A 16,118-nucleotide genomic window follows, 5' to 3' on the forward strand; every position below is an offset into this window, starting at 1 on the left:
TCATGTATTATATATTGTATATTGTATGTCCATTCACATATTCATGTATTATATATTGTATAGGCATGTAAATATATTGTAAATATACTTTATGTATATTTTAACTATAATATATGTCCATTCACAAACACACACATTGTAAATATACTGTTTTTACATTCACAATCAAATAGTGTAAATATACTGTATGTCCATTCACAAACACATACTGTATATTGTAAATATACTGTATGTCCATTCACATACATATATATTGTAAGTGTACTGTATGTCCATTCACATACACATATATTGTAAATATACTGTATGTCCATTCACATAAACATATATTGTAAATATACGTTTTATGTCCATTCGCATATATTGTAGATATACTGTATGTCCATTCACATATGCATTGTTTACATACTGAACGTCCAGTCACATATATTGTAAATATACTGTATCTGCATTCACATACACACATTGTAAATATACTGTATGGCCATTCATCTATATTGTAGATATACTGTATGTCCATTCACATACACGTGTAGTGTGAACATCTGCCTGTTCACGTATATGGTACACAAAACGTAAAGATCTGGCTCTCCTTTCACTTACGAACATAATGTAAACATATTTCTGTGTATTTACAAACGCAGAAAGTTGTCACGATACCAAAATGTTAGTAATCGATACGACACACATCAACGCAAATGTAAACATGTGTCTCTCTCTCCACACACTCGCATCACCTTGACAACTGCTTCTCCATTCACACACACACACACACACTGCTTTGTTGTCTGTCCATTCACGCACACTGTACATATTCTTTGTCGCCCCGACCAGACGAGAACTGCAGGGACCGCCGGCACAACTGCGTGATGGTGGTGCAGGCCCGACTCTGCGTCTACTCCTACTACAAGAGCGTGTGCTGCGCCTCGTGCACGCACAGCGCCCAGCGGGCAAAGAGACACTGACCGGAGGTCAAAGGTCGCGCGGGGCAGAGTAAAGAGCGCCTGTCTCGCATTCAGTCCCTCTCTTCCAGGTGTGAACATTTTTTACAGCGTGTCAGGTGAGACCCGACCTCCTTCCTCATCGCTTTCGAGAGAGTCCTCCTCACCTTCCGGGATCTCACAGGGGGAGGCGTGTCACGCACACCAGGGGGTGGGACTCTTGGGGGCACTGAACGATTCCTGGGGTGAAGATTCGATTCAGCACGAGTCTTGATTCAAACCGATTCGCTCAATGTATTATCCCAATGTTTTTTTCACCAAGTGCAACCTCAAAAAACACTTTTCTCTCCAAGTACCACCATAATGACCAACATCAAAACACAGTAGCGTAGTGGGCCTAAGTAATCATCAAAAACAAGGCAATTATATTTAATATTTTTGGCCACACATTTTGAACAGTAACACTGTGTTTGAATACTTAAATAAGTGACTCTTTGGCTACCACTAGTTTGAGAATCACTGTATTCTTTGGTGTAATAATTATAATGAAGCTTTTTCAAAACAGGTACAGGTTAGAAAAGCTCATTCTGGTGGCCCTGAGATGCCGACAAATGTATTTTTAAAAATAGTTTTTTAGTTTAAATATATATTTTTCGAAAAGGATGAATCGATTTAGAATCGGGATGAATAAGAATCGCAATTCAAATGCACACCACTCACTCTGAAACGAGGCACAAAGTGTGCGCAAGGACCTAGCAGACTAGGTCCACAGTACTGTCGGTACAGTATTCCTTCATTCAGCCACATTGGCTTGACGCGCGACGACTCTCCATGTTTGTTTGCCAAAAAAAAAAGAAAAAAAAAGTTCCCTTTGCCCTAAGTTCAGTACAGTTTGTTCAAAACCACCAAAGTACAGTAATGTGGTGAGTGTGGCAGGAAGTGACCAAATATAGGCAGAAGGAAGCAGGATATTAACACACGTGAGTAGGCCATTACGACACATGAATTACATAGAGTAGTTAGAGTGTGATAATAATTACACTATTATAAGTCTGCAGCAGGGGTGTCCAAAGTGCGGCCCGAGCTCATTTTTTATCGTCCCGCGGGTATAGATGGGTAGTGTTCACGTTAACGGTAGCAATTTTTGATACTTTAGTGTGTGTTAATAAATATAAATTGTTTTTGATTTTATTTAAATCCCATTTTTATTGCAACATTTAAAAATGAGCTGATGATGATAACACTTGTCCAGTTGTTACATCTTCTTTTATTATCATTTGCAAGTATGACATGAAGTTGTAAATACAGTTGCAAGTCCAAGACGTTAGATGGCAGTAGTGTATAGTTTATAGTGTGTTTTTTTGTTGCGCCGTACAAAGTGTTAATACTGTAAGTATTGTGATTATCACGCGCCAGCTGTTTGATTGTGATGCGAGTATTCGTTGTAGTTTTCATTAACATAATTTAAAATCGCCATGTAAAATCGCTAATGCTAATCAATAGCAAAGCCAATGAGTATTAGCATCAAGCCAGCTCGTTTTTTTTTAAATGTGGAACTTTACTCACGTTGGGGCATTTTTGGAGTCCGTTGCTTTGTTGGCATCGAGAATTGCAACAAGTTTGGCGGAGTCCGCTCTCAGTGCTGCTGGAGTGATCGCCAAGTGCCGCAGTCGGAAAAAACGGTTGTGACGTCACGCCCAACCCGGGTGCCGGCAACATGGCACCGTTGGATTTTACGTCAATCGGTGCCCGGTAGGACCGGCGGGATTCAGTCAGTGCCCCAAATTAAAGTACCGGATTTGGAACCCATCCCTACAATTGAAAAATATTACAAAGGAAAAGCATACAAAGTGGAATAAAAGAGCAAACAGCTGAAATGTAACGAGAAAAAGTCGCAGTGTTGACTTAAATAACACAAAGCTGTTTTTACATTTAAAACTGGCATTGCTCAAAAACATAATAAAAACGTATAATCTGATCTGAAGTTGCAAGTAAAAAATCATATATATTGATTAGAGATGTCCGATAATGGCTTTTTTGCCGATATTCCGATATTGTCCAACTCTTAATTACCAATTCAGGGTGTATATTGTAGCGTCCCGGAAGAGTTAGTGCTGCAAGGGGTTCTGGGTATTTGTTCTGTTGTGTTACGGTGCGGATGTTCTCCCGAAATGTGTTTGTCATTCTTGTTTGGTGTGGGTTCACAGTGTGGCGCATATTTGTAACAGTGTTAAAGTTGTTTGTACGGCCACCCTCAGTGTGACCTGTATGGCTGTTGACCAAGTATGACTTGCATTCACTTGTGTGTGTGAAAAGCCGTAGATATTATGTGATTGGGCCGGCACGCAAAGGCAGTGCCTTTAAGGCACGCCCCCAATATTGTTGTCTGGGGGGAAATCGGGAGAATGGTTGCCCCGGGAGATTTTCGGGAGGGGCACTGAAATTCGGGAGTCTCCCGGGAAAATCGGGAGGGTTGGCAAGACTGGGCGACGCAACTGCTCTGTACTTCTCCCTACGTCCGTGTACCACTCCGTACAGCGGCGTTTTAAAAAGTCATACATTTTACTTTTTGAAACAGATACCGATAATTTCCGATATTACATTTTAAAGCATTTATCGGCCGATAATATCGGCAGTCTCATATTATCGGACATCTTTAATATTGATGTATGACTTATTTCCAACAATTTTATGAGTGAGTTTTTATCATGAACTTGTTCAAAAATGAATAATGAATCAAAATCAAGGTTATGAATTATTGACATATTGAAGGCTCCAATTGCTTCACATCAAATATTCCACTTTGAGCATTTTGGGGGGTATTGGATGTTTTGTGTTTTTGCCACAAAATGTTCTTTAACAAAAAGGGCATAAACCAGGGGTGGAGAAAATGGGGTGGAGAAAAATCTACTCCCAAGCGGGCATGACTGGTAAAATCACGGCACGATAACTTCAAAATAAAGACAACTTCAGATCGTTTTCTCTGTTTAAAAATAGAACAAGCACATTCTGAAATTGTACAAATCATAATGTTGTTGGTTTTTTTTTTACACTTACATGTTGCGGTTAATAGTATTCTATCTTTATTTGTCTTAAATGATGTGATAATGTTCATCAGTCAACTCATTGGTGTTGATTTTCAATCTATCAAGATAAAATTACAGGATGTTATTTATGTTTGATCATTTTCCTCTACTGTTGCACTAATATCATGTGGGGTTTTTTTTTTTTACATATGTAGCATCATCTACAAAGAATTGCTATTGCGACATCTAGTGGACACATTTAGAACAGCAGTTTGTTTCATTAAAAAATTTCGGCTCATTTTTATACTTAGCAAACTCATCCCGCGGGCCGAGTAAAACCTGTTCGCGTGCCTGATAAACCATTAAAAAATAATTCAAGTTTTGTCACTGGGTAGATCTGATGTTGATCTATAGATATTGTAATGTTGAAAGTTAAAAAAATAAAGAATACATGACTTATATTTAACTTCAATGACTGGGACCCGTTTGGGTGCATAGGACCTTTACAGTCACCTAAATTGAGGGGAGCCCCAAATGGTCGTTTTGGAAATGATAAATATCAAAGTGGCCCAAGCGTGCTTTCATTTGTCAGTTTTGGACACCCCTGTTCTGTTTCATGTTTCACCCCTTTAAAGGGGAACTGCACCCTTTTTGTTCCTATTGTTCACAATTATTATGCAAAACATGACCACACATGTCTTTTTTTTTTCTTTTCTTTTTTTTAGAATTTTAAAGATGGTAAAAAAAAAAAACACTTGATAGATGCGACTAATGGAAGTTAGTGTTGTAGCCTTCAAAGCCTCCATTAAAGTTTTATATACACACTGCAAGTGTATATATATAATGTAGTAACACACACCTTCATAACAATATGTAACATATTCAATATTTACCGTATTTTGATCATTTTAATCATTTCTTCCGCGCATTAATTTCTGTTTCCGTAGCAGCGCACTTCCGACTTCCGGGATCAAACACACGCGCGTTTTCTAATCATGGCAGACTTGCTAACAGACAACAAAGATGACTATTTTTGGATACATTATGATCTACAACCTAGCTAAGTATACTGCTGCTTATAGAAGCCAGCATAAAGGGAGCAGACGGAAGCCGAGAGAGGGAGATGAAAGCGACTTTGACACTATAAATATGGAACTTGGAGCCAAGCTATTTTGACATAAATGGATTACTTACCCAAAATCAACAGGAAACATCCCCAGAAGACAAACAACTGTCTATGGCAGGGGTCCCCAAACTACCGGATCCGGCCCGCCAGCGTCCAAAATTCGGCCTACAGGAAGTCCCAAGTTTTTAAAAAAAAATTCAAATTTTTTATTTACTTATTTTTTAATCTGTCATTTCGAATCCATTTTCTTCCGCTTGTTACTCTCGGTGTCTCCTCGCCGCTCAGGCAAATCATATTGTCTAAAACTATATATATATATATATATATATATTCCCATCGATAATGTGACATCATCGCGCTCGGAATATATATATATATATTTATATATATATATATATATATATAATTCGAGCGATGATGTCACGTTATCGATGGGAAAATGCAGTTTTAGACAATAGGCAAATCATATTGTCTAAAACGGCAAATCATATTGTCTAAAACTGCATTTTCCCATCGATAACGTGACATCATCGTGCTCGGAATATATATATATATATATATATATATATATATATATATATATATATATATATATATATATATATATATTCCAAGCGCGATCAGACATATATATATATATATATATATATATATATATATATATATATATATTCCAAGCGCGATCAGACATATATATATATATATATATATATATATATATATATATGTGTGTGTGTATATATATATATGTGTGTATATATATATATATATATATATATATATATATATGTATATATATATATATATATATATATATATGTGTGTGTGTATATATATATATATATATACATACGTATATATATATATATATATATATATATATGTGTGTGTGTGTGTGTGTGTGTGTGTATGTATATATACACAGATTGGCCCCCGGCCAAATTTTTTTAACCCAATGCGGCCCTCCAGTCAAAAAGTTTGGGGACCCCTGGTCTATGGAATGAGTCACTTTAATGTCGATCATGATACACGCAGCACGCCACGCTTTGCGTTTTCGACATAAATGGAGTGCTTACCCAAATAAAGCGGAAAATATGTCCCCGGCCAGCTGGACCAAACAGACAACTGTCCATCGAGTGAGTCACTACAATATGGATCATGATACACACAGCACACCATTTGTGTTTTTACAACTACAGTACATACACTCTCTGGCTAGCTCAGCTGTGTACAAACAAAAGGTGAAATAATACTTTATAATAATATTATTGTTCATGTTTTCCATTAAGTACAAATTGGTGTTCTATTGCATTGTTTTGTGCATTACAAACTCCAACACGTTTCGCGCTGACGTGGAAGCTAGTTTATCTCTTGTAGTTAGCTTTTTCTCGCCAATACCGTAGCACGTTCATGTGTTACTACGCTACAAAAATAGTTCCTCAGGGTTCGCTCTTACAATAACAATGTCTCTACAGTTTGGTTATTATACAGGTTACGTAAATGGAGTATTGTTGGCGGTTTTTCAATGCATTTTTAAAGTGATTTAGCGGTAGAAATGATTAGCTGCATTGCTAGTTACTTTTTACATGTTAGAAAGCAACAAAAATGAACAAAAAAATTTGTTTTCTTGTCATAATGATTGTGAACCATAGGCACAATTCCAATAATAGTGCAGTTCCCCTTTAATGTCAGCCAGACTACAGACATTTCTCTTCATGACTTCACGTTACACCGGCTGTAGGAATAAATACACCTTCCATCCATTTCCTACCGCTTGTCCCTCCCGGGGACGCATTTTGTGAAGCATTGCGCGATCAGCTTGCAGCCTCATCCTAGGGTTTTATTGGGAAATGTGCCAAGTCAGCAATTTCTATTTGAACCCCTTTCAATGGACAAATATAAAATATTTATTTTTAGACAAAAACACCTGCCTCCCCTGACCGCACGTTACTGGTTTGAAGGAAACAATTAGTGGTGTCCCAATACAATATTGATATCGGATATCAGTCCGATATCAGGAAAAAAAATGGATGTGATGATACAATGTGTTTGTATGTAAAATGTGCGATACAAGCAGTCCCGCAGTTGTGCAAAGCATTTAAAATGTCCACAATTTCTTCTATTTTAGTCATCACTTACAAAAGTGAACATGCCAGGCTATTATAGGCGACTAGGAGCTAGCAGCTACACAACAGCTAAGCACACACTAGCACACAAGCTAGACGTACGTGATGCATGTCCTTCATTGAACGACATTGCCGTCTAAAAGTATGGAACAATTATAGTTAGTGCATATTACTTACACGTATAAAGTCTCCATAGCAGAAGCGTATTAGAAGGTATCCAGTATCAAACGTGTCCGCATCATTCAACTTAATGCGTCGTGAACTTAACGTCATGAATTATCATGACCACCAGGTGTCGCCAAAACAAAAATGAACACTCCATTTTGAAAATCCCAGATATTTATTGTCATATGACTACATGTTTTTCTCCAAAAAATAAATACATTTTAACTAAAAATGTTTGTTTCCCCGTCTAAATGTTATGGAACTTTTTCAGAAGATTCCGACTTTTGATGAAAAAGTTTCCTATTATTTTTGTAAGATTTCGATTTGTATTTTCCTTAAATAATTATTTTATTAGGATTTATTTAAAAAAAAAAACCTTTATAAAAAAAATTAATATGCCTTTATTTTCCTGAGATTACGACTTTATATTCATAAAAGTTTGACTTTAAAATCATTTTAAATCTTTAAAATAAATAACTATTCTTTTTTTGTTTGCACTACCAAAACAAAATCTACTTTTGTTTCTCTGAAAAATATTCCTTTTTTGTCAAAAAAAAAAAAAAGGAGATAATTTTCCTTCTTGTAAGATTAAGCCTTTTTTTAGTGGATTTTTTTCCATTGATTATGATTTTTTTATTGCAATGACACAACTTTGTAGTAAAATACTTCTTTAAAAATACTTCAACATTTCGACTGCGTCATGAATTTAACGTCATGAATTATCATGACCATCAGGTGTCGCCAAAACACAAATTAACACTCCACTTTGAAAATCCCAAATACTTATTGTCATAGGACTACATATATTTTTTCCTCTAATAAATAAAAACATTTTAACTAAAAACTTTTTCTCTGAAAAATACTACATTTTATGCAACAAATTAAAAAGTGTGTCTTCCTGTAAGATTAAGACTTTTATATTGGGAAAAAAAACGTCTTCATTAATTATTACTTTTTTACTGCAGTTGCACAACTTTGTAAAATACTTCTTTAAAAAAATACTTTGTCTTTCAACATTTCGACTGCGTCATGAATTTAACGTCATGAATTATCATGACCGCCAGGTGTCGCCAAAACACAAAGTAACCTCCACTTTGACAAATCCCAGATAATTATTGTCATAGGACTATTTTTTTTTTTTCTCAGAATAAATTAAATGTTATGGAAAAATTTTCGGAACATTCCGACTTTTAAGGAAAATATATATTTTGTAAGATTTCGATTTGTATTTTTCTTCAAATAAATATTTTCTTAAGATTTAAAAAAAAATTAAAAACTTTTATGGAGAAAAAAAATGCCTTTATTTTCCTAAGATTACGACTTCATATTCATAAAAAATGTACTCTAAAATTGTGAATTTTGGTCTTTTTTTTCCTCAAAAAACGAACGAATTTGCGCACCCCAAAAGAACTTTTGTTTTTCTGAAAAATATAACTTTTTATTTTTTTTATTTTTATTTTTTTTATTTTTAAATCGTTTTCTTTTTGTAAGACTAACACTTTTTTATTGGGAAAATATTTTTTCTTCTTTAAATATTACTTTTTCATTGCAATGACACAACTTTGTAGTAAAATACTACTTAAAAAAAAAAAAACTTAGTCTTTCAAAATTTCGACTGCGTCATGAACTTAACGTCATGAATTATTATGACCACCAGATGTCGCTAAAACACAAACTAACACTCCACTTTGAAAGCGTGACTAATCGTTTTGTCCTACGATTCCTGCTGATACCGTATCGGATTGATATCGTAATTGGCCAACACTCAAGGCTCCAATATCGGTATGATGGTGAAAAAGTTGTATCGGGACACCCCTAAAAACGATGCAATTGGCTCAAATCTAATAAATAAAATATTATAAATGAAAAATATTAATCCCAAATGTATATACTGTATGTGTGTGAGTACTCCTTTCACACACACACTTTGAAGTTTGTGTATATTTGTCAGCTCTTATCTGGATGTGTATAAGATGTTTTGAAGTTAGCAGGCGCGTATATTTTTGAACTGAATAAACATTATCTATTATTGTTGTCCTGTTTTACCACTCGAATTTATTATTTCTATAAATACACGTTTTTTTCCCCTCAGAGACACAAAACATTGCGACAGCTAAATAAAAGTGAAACAATTCATCATGAGTGAGTGTATTGTGTCCTTTAAAAAAGGCTGTTATGTGTATTGTCCACTGGATGGCGACATTGAGTCAAAATTCCACACTTTTGGTGACGAACATCTTGGTTTAATAAGATTATGATTTTTCATCTGTTTTATCGCATTTTTATCAGTTGTATTTGGCAAGGTAATACTGATACGTCACGTTACCTGTTGCAGTCCTTATCGTAGTAAATGTCATGTTTGCAAACATACAGAGAAAAGACACTGGAAAGAAAATGGGAATATAAACGCAGTAAAATTATATTTCGTTTATTGACAAGGTTTTTCATTTTGCTCATCTTTAACATGGCTCCTAATATTTTATTTTCATTTGACAATAAATACATTAGATTTTAATTTAATTTAATTTTAATGTATTTATTTTTAAAAATGGTTTTATTTTATTAAGATTACAGTCATTCTGTTTTATTAAAAAACCTTATTTCCTCAAATAAATTAATCTTTTTTGTGGGATTCTCTTTTCCATGTAACATTTCAACCTCTTCCTATAATTCACCTTTTTTTACAGAAAAAAAAATGCAAGACTCGTAAAATTGTCTTTTTTTTTACTCAACTTTACGTATTTTTTAACCTTTTAATTATTTTCCCCCCCAAAGTTATTTGTTTTTTGAAAAATACAACACATTTTTTGTTCTCATGATTTAGACTATAATCATATAATATGAATTAACTTTTCTCAAATAACTTTTTTTTTTTTTTATCTTAAAAAAAAATTACTTAAGTACTAAAAAATCTGCAGTGTGTTAAGAACACTCATATCAATGTTCAAGTCTACGGTATCTCCTCCTCAGTCAAATACTCCATCAACAGCTCCTCCATATTTTCATGGATAAATGTCCTCTATAAAAACCTAGCCTTTATCGGTCACGTTTTTGGATGATTTCTTTCTTTAATTCAATGAAAATCATCTGCTTCTTCTCTCACTGTCCTTCACACACACCTTCTGGACCCATGGTTGGAAAATTTAATTTGTCTTGCTAGCATTAGCTAATGCTAACGAGCGAGACACCGGATTTGGGGGCAGTTTTTCAGGTTCGCTGTGGTGTTTTCTACGCCAACGATGGGTGGGTTATTTGGAAAAATAGTCGAGAAAGGGCTCGTATCTCAAAATATTCATAAGCTACACTTCATTTTCTTTTCATCCATCAATAAAGTATGCTTAATAACGTTTGTTTTTCCTGAAATAGATGATTTTTTTTTTTATGTTTATTTGTCTCCAAAAAAAATTCCAAAATATTAGGCCTTTGTTGGCAAAAAACACATTTCTTGATTAAGAAAAAGACTTATCGCAATAAGACTTATTTCTAAAAATAATAGTAATAATTATAAAATCCCCGATATTTATTGTCATAAGACTACATATCTTTTCTCAAATAAATTGTTTATTTTTTACTTTGTAAGATTTCGATTTGTATTTTCATTAAAATAAATGTTTTATTAAGATGATATAAAACCTCTTTTAGAAAAAATGTGCCCTTATTTCCCTGCTATTACGACTTTATACACTTTTTTTTTTTAAATCGAGAATTTTTTCACTCAAATATACAACTTTGTTTTTCTCATAAAAAAGGATAGTTTGTATAATCTGTGCAAAAAACTTCTTCATTCATTATTTTTATTTTCACATTTTATTTATTAATTCATTTATTTTTATTTTATGTGTATACGTTTGTATTACGAAAACTGACAATAGAAATACTTTGGAAAAAAAAAAAAAAAAGGTAGTTTCCATGGGGGGCTGCCTTGATATAGATAGATAGTACTTTATTGATTCGTATGTGGGGTGGGAGTGGGGTGGGGGGGTGGGGGGCGCGTGAGAGGCAGTAGTGTAATAGCGTATATCTGGACACATACAGATAAATAAATAAACATTCACTTAAGGGGGGGCGTGAAAAAAATATGTCATGGGGTGCTGCCTTGATATGTATGTGGGGTGAGAGTGGGGGGGGGGGGATGAGAGGCAGTAGCGTAATAGCATATACGTATCTGGACACATACAGATAAATAAACATTCATTTAAGGGGGGGGCGTGAAATTTTTTTTATGTCCCATGGGGGGGCTGCCTTGATATGTAGGTGGGGTGGGAGGGGGGGGGCGTGAGAGGCAATAGCGTAAGAGCGTATATCTGGACACATACAGGTATAGATCAATAAATAAACATTCACTTAAGAGGGGGCGTGAAAAAAAATTATGTTCCATGGGGGGCTGCCTTGATATGTATGTGGGGTGGGAGTAGGGGGGGGAGGGGCGTGAGAGGAAATAGCGTAATAGCGTATATCTGGACACATACAGATCAATAAATAAACATTCACTTATGGGGGGGGGGGGGCGTGGAAAAAAAAAAAAGATGTCCCATGGGGGGGGTGCCGAGATATATATGTGGGGTGGAGGGGGCGTGAGAGGCAGTAGCGTATATCTGGACACGTACAAATCAATAAATGAAGATTTACTTTGGGGGGCATGAAAACATTTTTCTATCCCATCAGGGGGGTGCCGTGATATGTATGGAGTGGGGGTGGGGGGGGCATGAGAGGCAGTAGCGTAATAGCGTATATCTGGACACATACAGATCAATAAATAAACATTCACTTAAAGGGGGGGGGGCGTGAAAAAAAATTATGTCCAATCGGGGGGGGGGGGGGGGTGCCGTGATATATATGTGAGGTGGAGGGGGCGTGAGAGGCAGTAGCGTATATATGGAAACATCCAGATAATAAATAAACATTCACTTAAGGGGGGGGGCGTGAAATGCTTTTATGTTCCATTAGGGGGGTCCCGTGATATGTATGGAGCGGGGGTGGGGGGGGGGGCATGAGCGGCAGTAGCGTAATAGCGTATATCTGGACACATACAGATCAATAAATAAACATTCACTTAAAGGGGGGGCGTGAAAAAAAATTATGTCCAATCGGGGGGGGGGGGGCGTGATATGTATGTGAGGTGGAGGGGGCGTGAGAGGCAGTAGCGTATATATGGAAACATCCAGATAATAAATAAACATTCACTTAAGGGGGGGGGCGTGAAATGCTTTTATGTCCCATTAGGGGGGTCCCGTGATAAGTATGTGAGGTGGAGGGGGCGTGAGAGGCAGTAGCGTACATCTGGACACATATAGATAAATAAATAAACATTCACTTAAGGGGGGGGCGTGAACATTTTTTATGTCCCATCAGGGGTGTGAGAGGCAGTAGCGTAGTAGCATATATCTATATACATACAGGTATATAAATAAACATTCAATTCAGGGGGGGGGCGTGAAAAACAATTATGTCCCATCAGGGGGGTGCCGTGATATGTATGTGAGGGGTGTGAGAGGCAGTAGCGTAGTAGCATATATCTATATACATACAGGTATATAAATAAACATTCAATTCAGGGGGGGGCGTGAAAAACAATTATGTCCCATTGGGGTGGTGCCGTGATATGTATGTGGGGTGCGCATGAGAAGCAATAGCATAATAGCTTATTTCTGGACTCATGCAGAAAAATAAATAAAACATTCACTTAGGGGGGCGTGAAAAAAAATGATGTCCCCTAAAAAAACAGCTGTTAAAGAGTTCCTAACAGGTACTTTGATGCAGTGCTTCTTAGGGCTGTCTGAGGAAGGGGGGCGTGAGAGGCAATAGCACCTTCAGTGTTAATAAATAACTATCTTGACTCATACTTGCAAAAAAATCAACATTAACTTCAGGGGAGCGTGAAAAAAAATGGTCCTTAAGGCGGGGCGTGACAAAACATAATTGAGAGCAGCAGCTGCAGGCAATCAAGGTGTTTGGCAGGACTGACGTCCGTCGTCTTCGTGGGTCGTACGTGGATCTTCCCTCTTCCTCGCTGGTGCGTGCAAACTCGGGAGTGTTGCTCCTTGGCTCCACGTCTCCCGTGGCGTGCACACTCCACCTCCTCGGGGCGCTGCGTGCACGCCTTAGCGTGCCTCCGCCGGGTGCCAGGAGACGCCTTCGGTGTGGTGATATACGTGCGTGTGCGTGTAGTGGATGTATGTGGCGGGGGATGTTTGAGGCAAGGCAGGCAGATGGTGACCTTTTGGGGGGAAATTACCATGAACCCTGTGACTCTCTCTCTCTTTTTTCTTTTTTGTCTTTTCTTTTTTTTGTACCACGCAGCGTGCCTGCACGTGCCCACGCGTGTACGTCAGGTTTGTCGTGGAGTAAATATGCGTCCTCTCCTTTCACACACACCCCCCCCCCATTGATTGAAATAACACAAATGAGCGCAAAAAGTAGGCCAACATCCTCCCTCCCTCCCCTCCGTATTTGGTCACGAGTGGGCGTGTGCGTGATTTCCTCTCGCTTGAGCAGCTGGAGTCCTCGGGAGCGCGTGCGCGCGCGTCGCCGTCGTCGTCGGGGGCGCGCCCGGCCCAGGAGTCAGGAAGCGTATAGTTTCAGCACCAAGGCCAGCGCTCCGGGCTGGAACAATGGAGAGGCGGGCAAGGGAGTGTCTGCAAATGTTCACATGGCACGGCCCCATCCTGGATCACTAGTGCTTCAAATAGTGGGGGCGGGCCCTCGTTGGGAACAGGGACATTACAACTATTTAGGAAGCAATGGTAGGGACAAGCGGTAGAAATGGATGGATGGATGGTCTAGTTCATTAAACGCCAACAAATAACATATCAGTGAAAAGTCTGTTTTTATGCTTGTAGAGCAGTGGTTCTCAATTATCAATCAATCAATCAATCAATGTTTATTTATATAGCCCTAAATCACAAGTGTCTCAAAGGGCTGCACAAGCCACAACGACATCCTCGGTACAGAGCCCACATAAGGGCAAGGAAAAACTCACCCCAGTGGGACGTCGATGTGAATGACTATGAGAAACCTTGGAGAGGACCGCATATGTGGGTAACCACCCCCCCTCTAGGGGAGACCGAATGCAATGGATGTCGAGTGGGTCTGACATAATATTGTGAGAGTATAAGTCGCACCGGCCGAAAATGCATAATAAAGAAGGAAAAAAAGATGTATAAGTCGCACTGGAGTATAAGTCGCATTTTTTGGGGGAATTTATTTGATAAAAGCCAACACCAAGAATAGACATTTGAAAGGCAATTTAACATAAATAAAGAATAGTGAACAACAGGCTGAATAAGTGTACGTTTAATGAGGCATAAATAACCAACCCCCCCGCCCCCCTGTAGGGGAGCTCGAATGCAATGGTGACAGCAAATTATTTGATAGTTCGTGTCAAGTTAGTTGTTTACCAAATATTAAAATATTGCTAAATATTAATATAAAGAGCCTGTTTGGAACTTATTTATTTTTAATGTATGTATTTATTTATTTATCTGAATGTGTCAAGATAGACGCTATTATGGGGGGCCTGAGAGGCAATAGCCTAATAGCATCTTTAATGTTAGTAAAGAATGATCTTGACACTAACTCTTTATTTTATGTTGCCCTTTTTTGTTGTTGTTGCTGCAGCTGTTACTGTAATAGTGTACATGGTAATTGGGATTTGTTATATATTGTGTATATATTACATACAAATATAATATAATAAATCAGTATATATTATATACTGTATATATGTAGAAATATTTCATATATGTTATATTTTATATTGCTACTACGTACCTGCATTATCCTTTCCATCCTTTGTAACTGAGCTACTGTGTGGAACAATTTCCCCTGTGGATCAATAAAGTTTGTCTAAGTTTAACAATCTTGATTAAAAAACAACAACTAAACATTAAAATTAGAGATGTCCGATAATATCGGCCTGCTGATATTATCGGCCGATAAATGCTTTAAATTGTAATATCAGAAATTATCGGTATCGTTTTTTTTTTTTAATTATCGGTATTTTAAAAAAATTTTTTTTTTTTTTTTTTTTTTTTTTTTTTAATTAAATCAACATAAAAAACACAAGGTACACTTACAATTAGTGCACCAACCCAGAAAATCTCCCTCCCCCACTCATTCACACAGAAGGGTTGTTTCTTTCTGTTATTAATATTCTGGTTCCTACATTATATATCAATATATATCAATACAGTCTGCAAGGGATACAGTCCGTAAGCACACATGATTGTGCGTGCTGCTGGTCCACTAATAGTACTAACCTTTAACAGTTAGTTTTACTCATTTTCATTCATTACTAGTTTCTATGTAACTGTTTTTATATTGTTTTACTTTCTTTTTTATTCAGAAAAATGTTTTAATTTATTTATTATTTTATTTTTTTATTTTTTAAAAAAAAGGACCTTATCTTCACCATAGCTGGTTGTCCAAATTAGGCATAGTAATGTGTTAATTCCACGACTGTATATATCGGTATCGGTTGATATCGGTATCGGTAATTAAGAGTTGGACGATATCGGCAAAAAGCCATTATCGGACATCCCTAATTAAAATATAAAATTGAGAACTACTGTCTTACATAGGGATTGTGAATGATAAGCAACAATTCCAAACAAGTGCTGTTCCCCTTTTAAAGTATAGATAATGGTGTTATGCAGATTCAGGACCTGCCATAAAAAGTAAACACATTTTCTGATAGGAAAAACAATTGTTTTGTAAGAGGATTATATCAATACTT

At 36.8% G+C, this 16,118-nt stretch overlaps 2 protein-coding genes across 9 annotated transcripts in view; both read left to right on the forward strand.

The window, feature by feature from the left end:
- The window catches only part of adamtsl4 (ADAMTS-like 4), a 139,634-nt gene extending 134,208 nt beyond the window's left edge, over window positions 1–5,426 (forward strand). Inside the window, exon 17 of the mRNA XM_061982899.1 lies at window positions 835–5,426. Coding sequence (XP_061838883.1) covers window positions 835–965 — 131 coding nt within the window. The 3' untranslated portion in view covers window positions 966–5,426. The remainder of the gene's footprint in view (window positions 1–834) is intronic.
- A 7,572-nt stretch (window positions 5,427–12,998) lies between these two features.
- The window catches only part of LOC133621072 (CUGBP Elav-like family member 3), a 129,983-nt gene continuing 126,863 nt past the window's right edge, over window positions 12,999–16,118 (forward strand). For 3 of the 8 annotated variants that reach the window (XM_061982890.2, XM_072915552.1, XM_061982891.2), the window contains exon 1: window positions 15,876–16,118. This exon is cut by the window's right edge and continues 674 nt beyond it. The gene's annotated coding sequence lies outside the window, so the exon portion shown is untranslated. Of the gene's footprint in view, window positions 13,398–13,426; window positions 13,537–15,872 lie in introns of those variants that run through there. The other 5 variants (XM_072915553.1, XM_072915554.1, XM_061982892.2 and 2 more) reach the window with 4 other exon arrangements.

This window comes from Nerophis lumbriciformis, linkage group LG21, assembly GCF_033978685.3.
Source record: "Nerophis lumbriciformis linkage group LG21, RoL_Nlum_v2.1, whole genome shotgun sequence".
Classification (NCBI taxonomy): Eukaryota; Metazoa; Chordata; class Actinopteri; order Syngnathiformes; family Syngnathidae; genus Nerophis; species Nerophis lumbriciformis.